The following is a 17,909-nucleotide window of genomic DNA, read 5'->3' on the forward strand; positions in this document are numbered from 1 at the left end:
TTATGTCCAGATTCCAGTTGTGAAACTAAAACACGCTTGATATAAGTGTAGCAACTCCGACTTGGATGCATGATGAGAGCCTGTACTCCTCATACAGGTGTGAATTCTCTGCGCCAACCGTCCACTCTGACTGGCCTGAAGTCTGCAGACTAGCCATGAGTAGTCTTGACTCAGCCTACTGCCTGGATCAGACGACAGGAGTTTTCAAATGCTAACTGATTTTGAAATCAGGTTGCATCACGTACATAAGGAAAATCTTCACAGATGTTTTTCTCTAATCTCAAACATGCAAAGACAAAGATTTGAAAATAATGGCATATCACACACTACAGGATATTATAAAGATTATCGTATCAGAGGGAGCAATGCACAACCCCACGTGATCTCATGGGGGTAAACAACATGGAGATGTGACACGGTATAACAAGTTGCTTTGGTAACTTTAATGCTTTGCAGCGAGAGAAAGAAAAAAACACTGAATGCTACACAAGTCTGAAAGAGGAAATGGTTGGGGAGATGCAGTCAACACAGGTTGTTTGTTATAACCTGTTGAGGTTTCACAATCTGGACAAAACATCGAGATGGGCCAAGGATCCAGACTAGATTTCTCCCCCCTTTACCCCAAACCCCCATAGTCTGAGCCTGGCCTAAGTGTGTGTATTACTGGGGGCAAAGTTGTGTAACGTAACCCCAGCCTTTGTTTGCATCAATCAGCACCACACAGATTCACTAAGATTGCATTGCAAGGCCGGTGTAATCTGTACATTTTTTTTTTTTATTGCGCCTGAGTTGCTTGAGCTAAAAGCAGAGTGTTCATCTTCTACTCACTAAAAATGTATGCAAATCAAGCTGGAAAGATCACTGCACAAGCAAACAGCCCCTTCATCACCAAGCACACCAAGCGCTAAATTGCTTCAGCCTTAACACTGATCCGCTAAGGCTGGCACCCTGCACCCTAAAGCGTCCTTATAATTGGAGCGTTCTCTGATGTGATCTGACTTGTTGGTGATGACGCCTTACATAATAGCATCCATTCTGAATGAACAAACTTTATACATATTCTTGACATCACCCTACAACAAACAACTAGTATGTTGGCAAAATAACGAGGTTTACATATAATTTGTGTTTGTATGACAGGCACAAAGACGCTTCATTTTTTGTTTTGTTTTTTTAAACCAGCTTTTTTTTTTTTTTACACAGTTTTATACTCATTGTGTGCTGTTGGTGGATTGCATGGCTAACTGAATAGGTCATTTTGGAGACACAGTCTTCCATGTGCAAGGCTCTATTGAATCTGAGTGATTATGCTTGCTGCGGTTCATATTAAAAGTCCACACAGCCTTTTGAGTTTTCCAGCTTTTAGTGCTTGGAGGCCTGAAATGACAATCCATTAAAATCACTTTTTGTCACCTTCATTTGGATAGAGTAATGTGTGAAATCAAGGTAAAAGACAAAAGGGTAGTCAATTCCACACATTAAAAATGGAAGACTAAAACAATTTGGTTGAGTAAGTGTGCGTATTGCAGAGCCTGCAAAAAAGGTGGTTAAAAATGTGTTGAGATTCAGCTTAATTCATATGTACAAAGCTCTTTTGCCTTCACTTGAAATGTGAAGTGAAGTCATAGATTAATTAAAACCAGAATTTCACTAAAAGCTTGTATGTCACTGAGCAGCACACAGATACGACAATTGATAGATAGGCCCATAATTCTTTCTAATCATACCTAGTTTTTTTGTGTATGGCTATGTGATGTGTGTGCCCTTAACAGCTCGACCTGGTATTTCGTACTTATTTATTTTACAAATTTAATCACCAGCATACACAACCACCATTTTCCTCTTTTTATCAGTCTGTGTGTCTATGACCAGGTTTCCATTTCTTTTTTTCTTTTTTCTGTGCATTTATCTAAATAAAACAGCTGAATTATTTTTATTCTCACTCAGAGATAGATGACATTTCTTTGTGTGTGTGTGAGATAGAGAGAGAGAAAGAAATAGAGAGAGAGAGAGAGAGAGAGAGAGAGAGAGAGAGAGAGAGAGAAGCAGAAACACATTTGCAAAATGAATAAGGTCGGGCCCAGTCAAAATACTAAAGAAGGGCAAAGCCATTAGTGGGTTCATTTCTTAATTCTGGGTATGGATGAAAGTACTAAAATATGGCCCCCATTTCCTGATATCTAAGAACAATAATCTTGTTCCAGTACCAAGCAATTCTTCAGAAACTTTCCATGTTTCTGCTGAATGCGTGTTTTTTGGACACTCACAAATATATTTATTTGCTTACCCAGATGATGGAAGCGAAGCAAATTTGCATGTTATTTTCTGTGGACACAAATGGCTTCTGCCTCTGTCTATCTGCCTGTCCATGTATAGGATTCCACTGTCAAGACATTAGCCTGCAGTAGTGTAAATGTGCTTCGGTTCAGTTGCTTTTGCCATCTGGCCTTTACTAAATTAATGAACACAAGAGCAGCTGAAAAACAATCGTAGGTCTTATTCAGGCCGCAGCCCTTTGGTGTGACACATATAGGTTAGAGAATGAATGGACTCTGTAGAAGGTCTTCAAAAGTAACACAGGACTCTGGGACTGTGTGAAAGAGATATGGATTAGGTGTGTGTAAACATATCCCATTAGGTGTACACCTTTGTCCAACGTGTCTTACGCTGCCATAAGTGCATATATTTTTAGTATGAGTGGGCTCAGCTCATTGCCAACCAGCTGCTACCTCTTCATTGAGCTACACAGAATGGAGGAAGAGGGTAAAAAGAGAGAATTAGAGACGAGAACATCAAAGCTGCTTCAGGGCCCTGTCTCTGTGTTACCTGCAGGCAAAGACTAAGGCTCGGATCTACTTACAAAAAAAGCCATAAGCAATTGCGGGTGCAACTGGTCCCACCTGCGCAAGGTATTTAGTAAAGGAAGGTGTGTAAATGCACAGAGGTGCGGATAATTCATTAGAACTGAGACTGCGTAAATATAAGAATCAAACGACATGCACAGTAGCGTGATTGCAGCGATTTCCCCCGTGAACGGCGACTTAATGATGGGTAAAAAAAGAGCAAATTTCTCTCCAGTGGTGGTGGAGATGACCCTAAAGCACTCTCTCCTGCAAAGAAGAGATGTCTAACCAGTGTGTAAAAAGGCACTCTGGGACAACTTAACAAAGAATGTGCATGCAGTTGGGCGTCAGATGTGCGATGTAGCGGAGGAAAAAAGTGCCAGTATCAGAGGCGAACCGAAGCCAAGCTTGTTCCAACATAAAGCCTTTGCACAAGCTCATGTGAGGGGGTCATGGTTCCCTGTGACACCTGTGACTGTCTGGTTAGCCACACACACCTTTCAATTTATTCCGCACAAATACTTCTACAGTGGCATTTTCAATTATTTTTTCTTCAATGCCTTCTGTTTATTGCAGTTTTACCTTGGCTAATTGCTTTAGTGTGTTACATTTTATATCTAAACTCTGCTTTTTGCTGTTTAATAATATGTTTTTTGTATGTTGGTATGCTGTGCATAAGGAGAGGCTCTGTTAATTGCCCAGAAAATGATGAGAAGGCTCAGGCTCTCTCTAAATGTTACCCAGAACTACATGTGACTTTTCTTTCTTCCTAAATATATATATACACATATACACATATACATATATGTGTATATATATGTATATATATGTATATATATATATATATATATATATATGTGTGTGTGTGTGTGTGTGTGTGTGTATATATATATATATATATATATATATATTTTTTTTTTTTTTTTTTTTTTTTTTTTGCATACTGAGTCAGCTTTGTGCAACTCTAACAAAGACCCTTAAATGCTGGATGGAAATATAATAAGGATGTAATCTTATGGGTGCATGATCTATTCTGTAGATGGCTCCATGTGTCACCTTGATCTTGGAGTCAGTATCAGGGAGAGCGTAGGTGGAGCCGTCGAAAGTAATTACACATGCTTCTGCTGGGTTTTAAACACAATCAACAGATGACAAAGAGCCGCTAGCTCTTGATAAGTCACGTCCAATTTACATAATCACCTCCCTTTACTTTGGAACGCCCTCAAATGCATATGCAATCAGGCCAAAGTGCAAAGAGCAGCCTGTCCAGATCAATTCTTGATTTCATGCACAAATCCACTGTCTTAGCAGAGCAAATAACAAGGTTTTCGCACCTGCAATCCAATTTGCATTAGCACTAATCTTTCATTGATCCAGGCCTTAGGCTCCCACATTGAGAAATGAAAATTGGGTCGGCTGAAGGTAGACTGTCAATGTGGAAAAGTGTACCGGTGAGGTATAGCGTCTAATACTGATTCAGGTGAAGATTAAGCATAAAGTCTACATTAGAGTGCATTGCTTGATATGAAAGATATCTGTTGGCAAAATCAGAGACTCTGCAGATGGCCATGGCTGCAATTGCAGGCAAAACCCTTCACAGTGGACGCAAAAACAAGAACAGGAAAACTTCAGGTTGCAGGCAAAAGTGTTAGCACAAAATGCAAAGTACAAAAAAAAAAAAAAAAAAAAAAAAAAAAAATGCAACTGTAGACCACAAACAGGACTGGCCCTAGGATTTTGGTGGCCCTAAACAAGATTATTTTATAAATAGTGTTACGGTTGAATAAAAAAAAAAAAAAAAAAAAAAAAAAGGATTGAAAGTTTTAAAGTTGGTGGACACTTACTTGCATTTTTCCTCCAATTTAAAAGTTTAAGATTGCCACTTCAAAAGTTTGAAAGCTTTTATTGGTCATTTTCATTGGAAAGGCAAAGATTAAATGACACCAGCATTCCTTTCAGCATGAGTATACATGCATGAGGTTATTGGAAAAGCGTTTCTAACTTCGACAGTGAGTGGGAAATCAGCTCCTCCAGCTCCTGTGCAGAAGAAAATAAGAACGGTAGCTGAAAGGGGTTTTGTGATGCAATTTCTTGAGTTTCTGACAAACCTTTTTTTCAAGTGAGGATATTAGTGGTTGGAAAAGTGGGCTTTTCACTGGAGCATTGTCAGTTTAAATCACTGGAGCAAGTGGTGCAAAGTGAATGAGTAACACTCCCCTCTATTAAGTCACTCAGGTGCCATTGCTGACATTGCTTACTCTGTTGAGTCATGGTAGCCCAATGGCATTATCCTGTTAATGTAAGAAAGCTGGCATTTTAGAGAGAACAAGTTGGTAGCCATTTCCCACCACCTTCACTCCAAATGGAAACCAATAATGCGCATTTTACATTTCACTGTCTAAATTTGACCACTTCAGCATTTTACCTGGAAAAGTGCCACACTTACTCCAAACTTTTAAGATTAGTTCCCATTTTCTTTCCTCCAAACCTTCAAACCAGGACCTGTAAGTGCACCACACCTTCGTGCTCATGCACATGTATGCGCTTATACACGCACCACAGGTGTTTACATCGAGATGACTGACAGTTATTTCAGCACTTGGCACACCAACAAAGCACGCCTTTCAGCACCATGGACAGCGCCTCAGTAGATGAAAAGTTGTTGTGTTAGCATATAAATCACTTAACATAGTGTACGCTAAACTGTTAGCATAGCACTTATCAGCTTGTTTGCGACTATCATTCAGCATGGTGCTTCCTAAAGTGTTAGCCTGTAACCTACGCTTACTCAGTATAGTGAATGCGGAGCCAGTGATCTACCAGTAACAGATTATTTTGTCTATGTTCATCACATGCCAGCTAACTTGACAAACGGAGCAATCTAACAAAACAGATGTATCCCTGTAAACACCATAAACCAACCTTTCTTTCCTCGCCCTTCTCTTCCACTGTTTGTTACAACTTTTCTCCTCCCTCTCTGTTGTTTTCTCCTCCAAATGCAATCCCCTTGTCTCCTCTCCCAAGTCCACTAATCTGGCTTGACATTTTATCGCCCAACAAAATAATCTAACCGCACAGACAGAGAGAGAGAAATGTGGAGAGTGTGAGAATGACATGCACACCATACACTCGGACATAATAGGAGAGTGATCGAGAGAGGTACACACACTCACACACACTCACCGTGGGGCTGCTAACACAGAAGGTGTGAGATAATGTGTCAGGCTTGGAGCCTGAAGTTAAGAATCACACTTTAGAGCTCTTGTACATCCTCATTCTCATTTTCTCTCTCTATCTCTCTCTCTCTGTATGTGTGTGTGTGTGTGTGTGTGTGTGCGTGAGAGAGACTAGTTAGAATGAGCAAGACAGACAGTGTGAAAGAGACAGAGGGAGAGTGACATAAAAGGCACAGTCATTAATCATAGATGACTAAAGCTCTCAGTTGGGGGTGAGATAAGACCACCCAGAAACATACAGACTCTCAGTGGCTGTTGTAAACACACAGCACAGGGCTGCATGTCATCCACACACAGTCAGGGTCATGGCCTTAGGCTGCTGTTACATGTACAGCATGATAGGCCTCCACCACGGTGACATTCATATGGATGTGTGACTATACATTTGTCTGTCTCTGTCCTTCTTTCATTTCAGTCACATTCAAATTTGTTTTATCAGGGCTTTGCATTTGTTGTGTCACAAATAACCTTGCAACTGTACTACTTCTACTATTATTACTACTACTGCCACTGCTACTATTATTGCTGCTGCTGCTATTACTATTACTATTACTATTACTGCCATGTCACATGGAGGCAGGAAGGAGGAGCCAAATGCAGGAGCAGGAAGGCAAATAACAATCATCATCATCATCATCATCTTTATCATCTTTAGGGCAAACATATTTCACAGAGACAACAAAAATAAAAATAAAATAAAATACCAAAATTAATTATCAAATACATAAAAGGTCAAAATAAAAAATAACAGCAGTACAATTTACAATAGAATGTGCAATGACACAAATACCAATTCAAATGTAACAACAATAAGCTTTATTTATAGACCATTTTTCAAAATAGTTATTATTTCACAGAGAGAAAAAATTAAATTAAAACAATAATGATAATAAAAATGAACAATAGCAATACAAATGTCAAAAATAAGTAAGTAAGTAAACAAGATTCAAGATTCAATAGATTTATTGCCATGTCAACAAGTTGATAGGAATTTGTCCTGGTAGACTCTCTGACATAAATATCATAAACAAGGACAGAACAGCAGCACATCACGTACAAAAAGATGAGCATAAACACAAGCAAACAGTAAACAATAAGCAATATGCAATACCCAGCGGCACTGGAAGTGCATGCAGTTATGTTAAAGTGCTACTTACACTGTAACCTGTATATACATGACCAATAAAGTCAGTTCAAGTTCAGTTGTCTAATAGCCAAAGGGTATGTGCTATAGAGGTGACGCTCTCTACCTCCTCCCCATTGATGGAGAGGGGGGTGAGGGGACTAGAGATCTTCCTAAAGTCGACTACCAGTTCTTTGGTTTTTGAGATGTTAAGTATCAGGTTATTGCTTTCACGCCAACTCACCAACTCCTCAACTTCTCTGCGATAGTCAGATTCATCCTCGTTGGTAATGAGAGCCACCACAGAGGTGTCATCTGCACTAGTCAGCAAGACTGAACTAGTGTGTGACTGACAAAAATGTGTGAATAAGGAATACAAGAGTGGAGACAGGACACAACCCTGAGGAGCACCGGTGTTCAGAAACGTAGGCTGCGAGACATGGTCACCAATTTTAACAACTTGTTTCCTGTCGTGTAAAAAGTTAAAGATCCATTTACAGAGTGATGTTCTAACACCTAGCTCCTGTAGAGTGTGGATTAACTTCACAGGAACAATGGTGTTGAACGCGAACAAACATACAAACAAATACATTTAGAACGGTGATATCTTATTGTAACTATGATGACCATGCATTATGTATCGATAAATTTTACACTCTGTTAGAACTGTAATGAGACATATGGAATAGCTGAGTTGAAAATGCCTTGGCAACACAGGTTTCTGAAATGTCACGTTAATAAAGCCGTTTTGACCTGAACTGATTCTGAGTGAGAGAGACAACGGAGAAGGAAAGGAAAGGCGGCTGAATTAATGACGATGTGACAATGGGAATGTAGTGCATGTGTGAATGAGTGGTCGTATGAGTGTGTGTGGAGAGGGGTGGGGGTGGGGGGGGGTGGGGGGGTGAATACAAGGGAATGAAGTTGAACTGCAGCAATCAATGAAGTGTCTGAGCGCTGAGCTCTCAAAGCCATTATTCTCTCTCATACCTGAGAATAGGAAATCAATCTGCATGAGGTTTTCTCAATGGGAAAGTGCCAGAGAAGGACAAGGACATACAAGCACATACACACACACACAGACACACACACACACACACACACACACACACACACACACAAGACTGTACCGTAAAGAGATAGGGCCTCTCAAGTCAAGAAGTGGAAACTGACTATCTCAGGCTCAACCTTATCTGTGTGTGTGTGTGTGTGTGTGTGTGTGTGTGTGTGTGTGTTTGTGTGGGTGATAGCTGACCTGTATCTCTTTCCAGGCCTGAAAGAGAAAGTCGTTTTTCATTAGGACACACACACACACACACACACACACACACACGCACACACACTTTCTAAGACCACACAGGGAGACACACACACACACACACACACACACACACACACACACACACACACACACACATACTGACACACATGCACAAGACATAGAAAAATATAGCACTTGGGTCACTCAATACACACACAATCATCACCCTGCACATAACACAGCTCCTGGTAGTATTTGGAGGGCAGGAGCTACTAAAGGAACGTCCTCTCACTCGGCCCTCTCAACTGCCGTGTCTCCACTGAGAGGGCCGAGCAGGAGGAAGGTTCCTGTAAAGTTACCGGGCTGTGGATATGACGTAATCGTTGCGCGACCATTTTGACGGGGGCATCAAAATGTGTGTTGTTAGCGTCCCTAAAAATGCCAGCTAAAAAGTGTGTTGTTAGTGTTAGCTGGCGTTAGCTAACGTTAGCTAGCACGTTAGCGTTAGCTTGGTAGTGTTGGCCGTGTTGCTAGGGACGTCAACGCTAACTAACGTTAGCTAAAGCTACCCCGGGTAGGGGTATATCCTAATTTTGGGGGTTTGGTTCCTGCACTATAATGCCCAACATCTAACATTAGATTGCAGCTTATATCAAATCAGTGTTTTTTATTGAAGAATATATAATAAGGATGAATTGATAACGCCCTGTGATGGACTGGCGACCTGTCCAGGGTGTTTCCTTGCCTTCGCCCTATGTGCGCTGGGATTGGCTCCAGCAACCCCCTGCGACCCTAGTGAGGATAAGCGGTTTAGAAGATCAATGAATGAATGAATGAATTGATAATGAAAGGATGGATAACTTCATATTTTGCTGAATATGTTTATCTTTTGTTTTACAGGACGTGGTGTATTTGCAAAGTCTCCAATTTGCAAGGGATATTTTGTTCTTGAATATAGAGGAGATATCATAAATGATGCAGAATCCCAGAGAAGAAAAAGAGTTTACCACGAGTCATGTGCTGCATTTATGTTTGCCTTCAAGTGGAGAGGAAAAATATGGTGGTAAGGCTACAAGATGCACCTTAAAAATAGTCCTTACACCCCACTATATACAACTTAATCCACCTTTAATTTGTGGTGATGAATATATATTTATATTTCCATCTTTTTAAGTATTGATGCCTCGAGAGAAGATGGATCATTTGGCCGACTAGTGAATGATGAACACAGACATCCAAACTGTAAGATGAAAAAGATTGAAGTAAACGGAAACCCACACCTTTGTTTATTTGCCCTGAGCGATATTAAAGAAGGAGAGGAAATTACCTGTGACTATGGAGGTGAAGACTGCCCATGGAGAACACAAGTATGTTGTACAGTACACAGTGTGTGGAATAACTCATATTGTTCCAGAATGCAGGGCTGTACATTCACTTTTTTGGCTGTAGCACTGGTGCTATCGTGGTTGTTGGTCTTCTGGCATTAAACAAAAACTTGTAGCATGATATATGAAATATATCATGATATAAAATTGCTGGATATAGGCTGTCAAGACAATCATCAGTTGAAAAAGCGCAGATATTTTGAAAATCAACTATTTCTCTATTGGCTGAAAAAAGCTTGAATGCTCAAATTAAGTGTGACTTGTGTCTGACAAACACACACGAATGCACACATATACAAATATTTTTCTCTAATCTCTTACTCTCTCTCTATCCTATTCCCCTCTGCCACTTTTCCAATACTGTCCTCTCTCTCTCTATTTTCCTCTTTCCTATCTCTCTTCTCTTTTCCTCTATTTCCCCTCCTCCCCCTCTCTTTCTGTCTCTTACACACGATCTTCAAGCATCAGTGCTATAAGCTTCGATCAGTCTGTAGCACACTCCATTTTCTGTAGCAAATTCTACATACAATATGTCTCACTGTACAGCCCTGTCAAAATTTATCATTTGAATGAAAAATTTGAATTTATTAGATGTGTGAAACTAGATGTGTGAAACTAAGTGAATTCAAGTGCAAAAAATGTCAATGTATCAATCATGTATTTAATGTAGAGATTATCAAATTGAGTTATTTTACTTGTATTTACAGGTGACCAGCATCACAGCCAGTACCAAGGAGGTGCATGACAGCCATTCTTCCCTGCAGTCAAACACTCAGATGGACAATGCTCCACTTCAAACGGTACAGTGATGCTAAAGCAATTACGTATAATGCCAGATGTGTAAACACAGCCAGAAGGTGACTAGAAGAAATATATTAGAATATATAAGGAATTATAATTTGTTTCTTATAGTTTGTGTTCTGAAAATCTATTTTGTTCAATGTGTTTACAGACGACCAGCAGCACAGCCAGTACCATGGAGGCATGTAAGGTCTATTCTTCCCTTATGGATGACTCTCCTCTGCCCTGCTCCTGCTCAAACGGTACAGTGATGCTGATCACTTTAGATTTAGGTTTTTTTTCTCAGTCCTGTTCTTGTATTAATGAGGAAGGAAGATTGTGAAGGGGCTCTAGTGTCAGTCAATTTTTTGCGATGCATTTAGAAGCCTGTTTAACTCCAGATGTGTAACCACTGCCAGAAGTTTGCTGGGCTGGAGTAGAGTCAGTCAGTGCACAGACAGTTAAATGTAGTGCATCTGTAAGGTTAGTGCGAGAGTGTTATTGATTATCAGATTTTAACACCCAATTGGAATTTTCTCTTAGTTATTTATTATACTATATGTAACAAGTCACGGGGTCCCCACAACACACCTTTAGTCAGGTTTTCAGAAGAGACTGTATGAGAAAATTGGACAGACCTGGTCCCCACGAGCAACATTACCAGTGTGTATAATATGTCCCCACAAAGCCTGTTTAATTCCAGGTGTGTAAACTCAGCCAGAGGTGGGCTGAATTAAATATTTTATTAAAAAACAAAATTTGTTTTTCTAAAGTCTGGTGTCTGTTGGCATGCATCTCATCTCAGAGATGCTTCTGAACCAGTGTTCAGTGTATTTACATCTTCTGCAGTAATCACATCAAGGTGAGAATCTGTTTCTCACAGTGTGGATTCAAAAATCTGTTCTTATACAATATGTTTACAGACCAGCAGCACAGCCAGTACCATGGAGGTGCATGACAGCCATTCTTCCCTGCAGTCAAACACTCAGATGGACAATGCTCCACTTCTTGGTCCTGCTGAAATGGTACAGTGATGCTGAGCACTTTGGGCTCTAGTTTCGCAGACCTGGCGAGGCGGGGGCGTAGCGCAGATGCGCTTCGCCAACTGGGTGTGGCCAGGCGGATTTTCCAAGTTTGGCACGCCGTTCTCGGTGGTGCAAGTACTCCGCCGTCCCTGCGCCTGTCACTGCGCCAAGCCGAATCTGTCGGCACCTCCCCCCGCTGCGCCGCCACTCCCATCTCGGCGAACCTCCGCCTGCGAAACTTGGACACTGTCCGCCTCTGCCGTTTCGCCGGTTGAAACTAGCTCTGCGTGGGGTTCGCCTCACTGCGCCACCCCACGCTGCGCCGGGAAACTAGAGCCCCTTAGGTTTAAATTAGAGTCTTTCTGATGTTTTATTATAATGTTGCTTTTTTCCGCCAGATTTCGACCTTGACAGCAATAAAGAGGTCTTTGTACCAAGACTGAGACATACTAAGCATGGTCGAATCATTATTTCATCAATTTAGGGATTTGAAGGCGTGTATCAGCTAACACTACTTCAGTTATTCTACCTGATTTTTTTCAGAGCTCTAGAACCTTTGGAAAGGGTGGTCCCTGCAAGTGTTGTTCAAAAAGTTGGTCCCCAAACCACATGGAAACCAGTATGTGTGTGTGTGTGTGTGTGCAGTATTACAATGCAAGAAGCTTCCTGTGAAGCTCATTGCAAGTACGTCTGTGGCTGAACAAAAGGCTTTAGTCGCTGTGGTTAGAATACAGTAACACACACTTTACGTGGCAGGATAGGGGGGGCGGAAGCTGGGGGGCAGGTTCCATAACGATGCCCATTCATTATTCACTTCTACATCATCATCGCTGTTTGTAAATACCAGGTATGCATAACCCCACAGTGAGTGGTTGGCACTGTGGGAGAGGGAGGCGCTGTTGGTTGATTCATTGTCCACATGTGTTTGTTGATTGTTTGCACAAATTAAAGGTTGTCTTATAATTTAGGTGTTCAGTGACGTGGCATGTGCGTGGCACCATATTTTGGCTGGTGTGACCCATACTAGAGGTAGGATGAAACCCCCCCAGTTTATGTGGTTTCATTTGCAGGCCAACCCAGGGAAATTGGTCTTTTAATATTTTTCTTTTCAGCATTTTTTTTTTGTTTGTTACTGTTTTGCCTACACCATTTTGCCTTTACTGTTTTGGACATATTTCTGGTCTACAGGCCTACTTAGTGCCTTGCCTATAGTGTTTTGCCCACAGCATTTTTCCTATAGTGTTTTGCCTGGGTTGTTATTTGGTTATTTTGCCTGTGTTGTCCTGTCCATATTTAACCTGCAGATCATCTTAGGATTGTACCCTTTTGTCCGGCCTATTTAATCTGCGGCAATCTGTACCCCTTTTATTTTGATGCTGTCTCTGGGCTTATTCTATTTTTAGCACGCTACATCTGGGGCTGTACTGTTGGTGGCACCAGCCATGGCACTAGTTTGCTGTGCACCTGCATGCAGAGATGACACTTGGGGGTATTTGGCAGTGGTGACTGTGTGTGAGTGTGCACTGTATAACGGGAACACATGGTGAACGGTTTTGGAGAGGTTATCTGTTCAATAGACAGCCTGTTTTATTAACTGCATTACTTTTTGTATTTCTTTAGGGAAAAGTCATGTCTGTGTTAAGACTTGTGTATTTTTTAGGTAACATGTTCTTTATATATATATGTATGTGTGTGTGTGTGTGTGTGTGTGTGTGTGTGTGTGTGTGTGTGTGTATATATACACTATATTACCAAAAGTATTCGCTCACCTGCCTTTACTCATACTATGAACTGAAGTGCCATCCCATTCCTAACCCATAGAGTTCAATATAATGTCGGTCCACCTTTTGCAGCTATTACAGCTTCAACTCTTCTGGGAAGACTGTCCACAAGGTTGAGGAGAGTGTTGATAGGAATTTTTGACCATTCTTCCAAAAGCGCATTGGTGAGGTCACACACTGATGTTGGTCGAGAAGGCCTGGCTCTCAGTCTCCGCTCTAATTCATTCCAAAGGTGTTCTATCGGGTTCAGGTCAGGACTCTGTGCAGGCCAGTCAAGTTCATCCACACCAGACTCTGTCATCCATGTCTTTATGGACCTTGCTTTGTGCACTGGTGCACAGTCATGTTGGAAGAGGAAGGGGCCCGCTCCAAACTGTTCCCACAAGGTTGGGAGCATGGAATTGTCCAAAATGTTTTGGTATCCTGAAGCATTCAAAGTTCCTTTCACTGGAACTAAGGGGCCAAGCCCAGCTCCTGAAAAACAACCCCACACCATAATTCCTCCTCCACCAAATTTCACAGTCGGCACAATGCAGTCTGAAATGTACCGTTCTCCTGGCAACCTCCAAACCCAGACTCGTCCATCAGATTGCCAGATGGGAAAGCGTGATTCATCACTCCAGAGAACGTGTCTCCACTGCTCTAGAGGCCAGTGGCGGCGTGCTTTACACCATTGCATCCGACGCTTTGCATTGCACTTGGTGATGTGTGGCTTGGCTGCAGCTGCTCGGCCATGGAAACCCATTCCATGAAGCTCTCTGCGTACTGTACTTGGGCTAATCTGAAGGTCACATGAAGTTTGTAGCTCTGTAGCAATTGACTGTGCAGAAAGTCGGCGACCTCTTTGCACTATGCGCTTCAGCATCCGCTGACCCCTCTCCGTCACTTTACGTGGCCTACCACTTCGTGGCTGAGTTGCTGTTGTTCCCAAACGCTTCCATTTTGTTATAATAGAGCTGACAGTTGACTGTGGAATATTTAGGAGCGAGGAAATTTCACGACTGGATTTGTTGCACAGGTGGCATCCTATGACAGTTCCACGCTGGAATTCACTGAGCTCCTGAGAGCGGCCCATTCTTTCACAAATGTCTTGTTTCACAGTCTGCATGCCTGAGTGCTTGATTTTATACACCTGTGGCCAGGCCAAGTGATTAGGACACCTGATTCTGATCATTTGAATGGGTGAGCGAATACTTTTGGTAATATAGTGTATGTATATATATATATATATATATATATATAATGACTGAATTTTATGACTGATTATCTAGTTACAGTGGTCTCTCGTTTATCGCGGGAGTTACGTTCTAAAAATAACCCACAATTGGCAAAATCCGCGAAGTAGTCAGCTTTATTTTTTTTTAATTATTATAGATGTTTTAAGGCTGTAAAACCCCTCACTACACACTTTATACACCTTTCTCAGACAGGCATTAACATTTTCTCACTTTTCTCTCTTGTTTAAACAAAGTTCAAACCTTCGTAGAAAAATAAGTCCAGTATTATAGAATGAACGCATTCTGTACTGGACAGGAGACACGGCACGGAGGAGATTGAATAACAATGGTCTACAGTCCCTTAGCCAATCAGGACGCAGAACACAATGCGCTGTTAAAAAAAAAAAAAAAAAAAAAAAAAAAAAAAAAAAGCATGCAAAATTGCACTAAAAAAATCCGCGAAACTGCGAAGCCGCGAAAGGTGAACCGTGTTATAGCGAGGGACAACTGTATATTGAAATTCTTAGTGTTTTTGTAATAAATTATCTATTTGCACTTGAAGCTGCATCTCTGATTACATTTCTTTACACTGATCTGTGTTGAATTGTATATACCAGTCTCGGGTAGACCCGGGTTAAAGTATGGAGCTTATCTCAGTCTCACTCCCAATGGTGTATGCTACTGGTTAGCTGGTGTAAAAAGCTACTGGGCTGTGTTACGTCGGGGTTTATGCACAATGTAGGATTACTGGAGATTGGTTATGTTTCAATAGCAGAATCACGAATGGATTAGTTCATTCATTAAATGGTTTCATCAATAATTCATCAATGGTTTGGAGAATGTAACATTTTAAGAATGCTGTCCTGTTTGTCCTTATTGGTCTGTCATATCCATTCATATTCAGCAATATTTTTCCCCATCTGAAATTTTACTTTTAATTATAACAGTAATATTTACTCTACACTGAATCATGGGAGTCTCCTGGATTAATAAACCATACTACAGGGTTATGCTATGGCCATTGGTTCTACATGTTTCAGAAATAATATGTTCTGTTTCACTGTGGAACTCACATGTGACTTATCGCCAAACGTTTTCATCAGTGTTTGTTTTATTGTTTTATTGTTTTTTCATTGAACCTAAATCACTTTGACACAGACCTTATTTGTTTGTAGGCTACTGACGATTCAAGCAGGAGAGTTTCATGCCCATCCAAGTGTTTGAAATGCTCAAACAGACCGCCACGTAACATTGCAATTGGGAAAATTAATGGCATTTTTACTTCCAGAACGCTGGCTGCCCAAAGTAAACTCAATCACTTTGCAACTCTATTGCTCTAAGCACTGTGACGGCTGCTCAGACAAATCCATGTGCTCATCCAAACATTTTGAGAATACTTTGTATTTGCCTCAACCAAGCCAGTGTGCTTGTAATAATTTTCACCCCCTGAGAACATCTCCTGTCATCCTTGAAGGGCTGGTGAACTAAAATGTGCAATTTTTCATCAAAATGTATTTATTGTCATCATTGTGTGTGGAAATTATCCTGAAACTGAGAGTCTGAAATTTCTCTGCAGAGAGAGGCCTGTCAGTTGATTTCTCCAGACTCAAATGAGTGGTACTGCTAGGGATTCAAAAGTTACTTTCACACAGAAGAGTGGGGGAGATCGAACACAACCTCAGTTTTTTGACTCTGCCCCTGTTTGATTGACTCTTCAACTGCACCTGATATCCTGTGCTAGCATGTGCTGGCTTTGATGAACAAATAACAGTAAGTGTTAGTGGGTGCAGTGTGCAGAGTGTGTTCCATGTAATACTAAAGCTAAGCCTCAGTGAGTACGTTTACATGCACACCATATTCCGGTTCGGCTCAATATTCCGGCTAAGGTAACTGCGCCGCGGCAACTGGAATATTCTGTTTACATGTTACTTGGCATGTTCCCGTGTTTCGGCGTATTCCACTCTCTGACGTAATGCGACACTCAGCCGCGGGGGGCAGCAGCACGCATATACGCGTCTGGTCTGCCAGAAAAACAGACGAAGAAGTCTTCTTCCTCGTCTTCTTCTTCTTTTTCTTCTTCTTCTGTTGCTATTTCTATGTTTTCTCCCATCGAGATCCTCCGTGATATTTAAGTCTTTCATTAGCTGAAGGCGGACTGCAGTCTCCTGGCTCTTGCTGCTGTTCGCCCTGCCGTTTTCCCCGCTTGCAGGTAACCATAGCAACAAAGACGCCAGAGAATTCCTTGTGAGTCGAGCATGCGCAGTCGTGACTGAATATTCCGGTTCGGGGAGTTTTCCGACTAGGTGGTTACATGCCCCAATATTCCGGTTGGAACAGGAATATTCCAGGGGGCTTATTCGGAATTCTCTCCATCCGGAATATGACCTTAATCGGGTTCGGTGCGTGTTTACATGACACGTGCGCAACCGGAATATTGCGAATATTCCGGTTAATACAGGAATAAGGTGTGCATGTAAACGTGCTCAGTGTTCCGGGTTCGAATCTGGCCCGGGCTTTTGCTGCATGTTTGCCTTGCCTTTCCACTTTGATTGTCTAATGAAACAGAAATGCCAGAGTAATATTAGGGGGAAAAAACTAATAGAAACAAACAGTAACTGTTAGCTTTTTAGCACAGCACACTGAGGATTATATCTGAAGACAAGAGGAGGTGAGGCTAGAGACCAGCAGCACATCCCATCTAAAAATGGAGCTTTAACAAGCGATGGCGTCAGTCATGGACTTTCTCACATCAACTCTACTACAACCCTCCAAAAAATTTTAGAAATTGGGCTATACAGCAATGTTAGCTTGGAAAACATTTGCCATCTTATTGTTTTAGCACTACTTCCAACAAAGATATTTTCACTCCAGTTGGTTGGTCTTAGCAGAATTACGACAATAGCATTTCTCTAGGCCTATTCAACTAGCAGCCTACAGACCAGATATTGTGCTTTTGACCTGGGAACACCCTTTGCTCATTCATGTGGTTTTTTGTGCTTGCTCACCAGGTTTGGCGCAAAGGTGGGAGGGGTGGCGCACCGCAATGGAAGGTTTATTTTGATGAGGAAATGCAAGGCAAGATGTGGTATTTTGGTAAAAAAAAAAAAAAAAAAAAAAAAAAAAATTGCATTGCAACAAGACCCCTAGGACCATATCTAATCTCAGTTCAATGTCAATTTTGCCATTCCTGCAGCTTTAAAGGGTGCTCTGGATGTGTGGCTGTTTGGAGACCTATTACACATGTGGCATTATGCCAGA

At 41.4% G+C, this 17,909-nt stretch overlaps 1 protein-coding gene across 1 annotated transcript; it reads left to right on the plus strand.

Moving 5' to 3' along the window:
• Positions 1 to 9,302: 9,302 nt before the first annotated feature.
• LOC115366701 (N-lysine methyltransferase KMT5A-A-like) lies at positions 9,303 to 17,342 on the plus strand. Its single transcript, XM_030062273.1, has 6 exons — positions 9,303 to 9,526; positions 9,638 to 9,830; positions 10,556 to 10,648; positions 10,801 to 10,891; positions 11,552 to 11,653; positions 17,330 to 17,342. The coding sequence occupies exons 1-5, from the start codon at positions 9,342 to 9,344 to the stop codon at positions 11,584 to 11,586; spliced, it is 597 nt and encodes a 198-aa protein (XP_029918133.1). The 5' UTR covers positions 9,303 to 9,341; the 3' UTR covers positions 11,587 to 11,653; positions 17,330 to 17,342.
• The last annotated feature ends 567 nt before the right edge of the window (positions 17,343 to 17,909 follow it).

The sequence above is a fragment of the Myripristis murdjan genome, chromosome 10 (genome assembly GCF_902150065.1).
Source record: "Myripristis murdjan chromosome 10, fMyrMur1.1, whole genome shotgun sequence".
Taxonomy (NCBI): domain Eukaryota; kingdom Metazoa; phylum Chordata; class Actinopteri; order Holocentriformes; family Holocentridae; genus Myripristis; species Myripristis murdjan.

Excerpts from the sequence above, each read along its gene's own strand:
- LOC115366701 (XM_030062273.1), top strand. The coding sequence starts at position 9,342 with ATGTTTATCTTTTGTTTTACAGGACGTGGTGTATTTGCAAAGTCTCCA. Across the intron at positions 9,831-10,555 it reads ACTGCCCATGGAGAACACAA|GTGACCAGCATCACAGCCAG; the intron begins GTATGTTGTACA and ends TTGTATTTACAG. Across the intron at positions 10,892-11,551 it reads GCCCTGCTCCTGCTCAAACG|ACCAGCAGCACAGCCAGTAC; the intron begins GTACAGTGATGC and ends ATATGTTTACAG.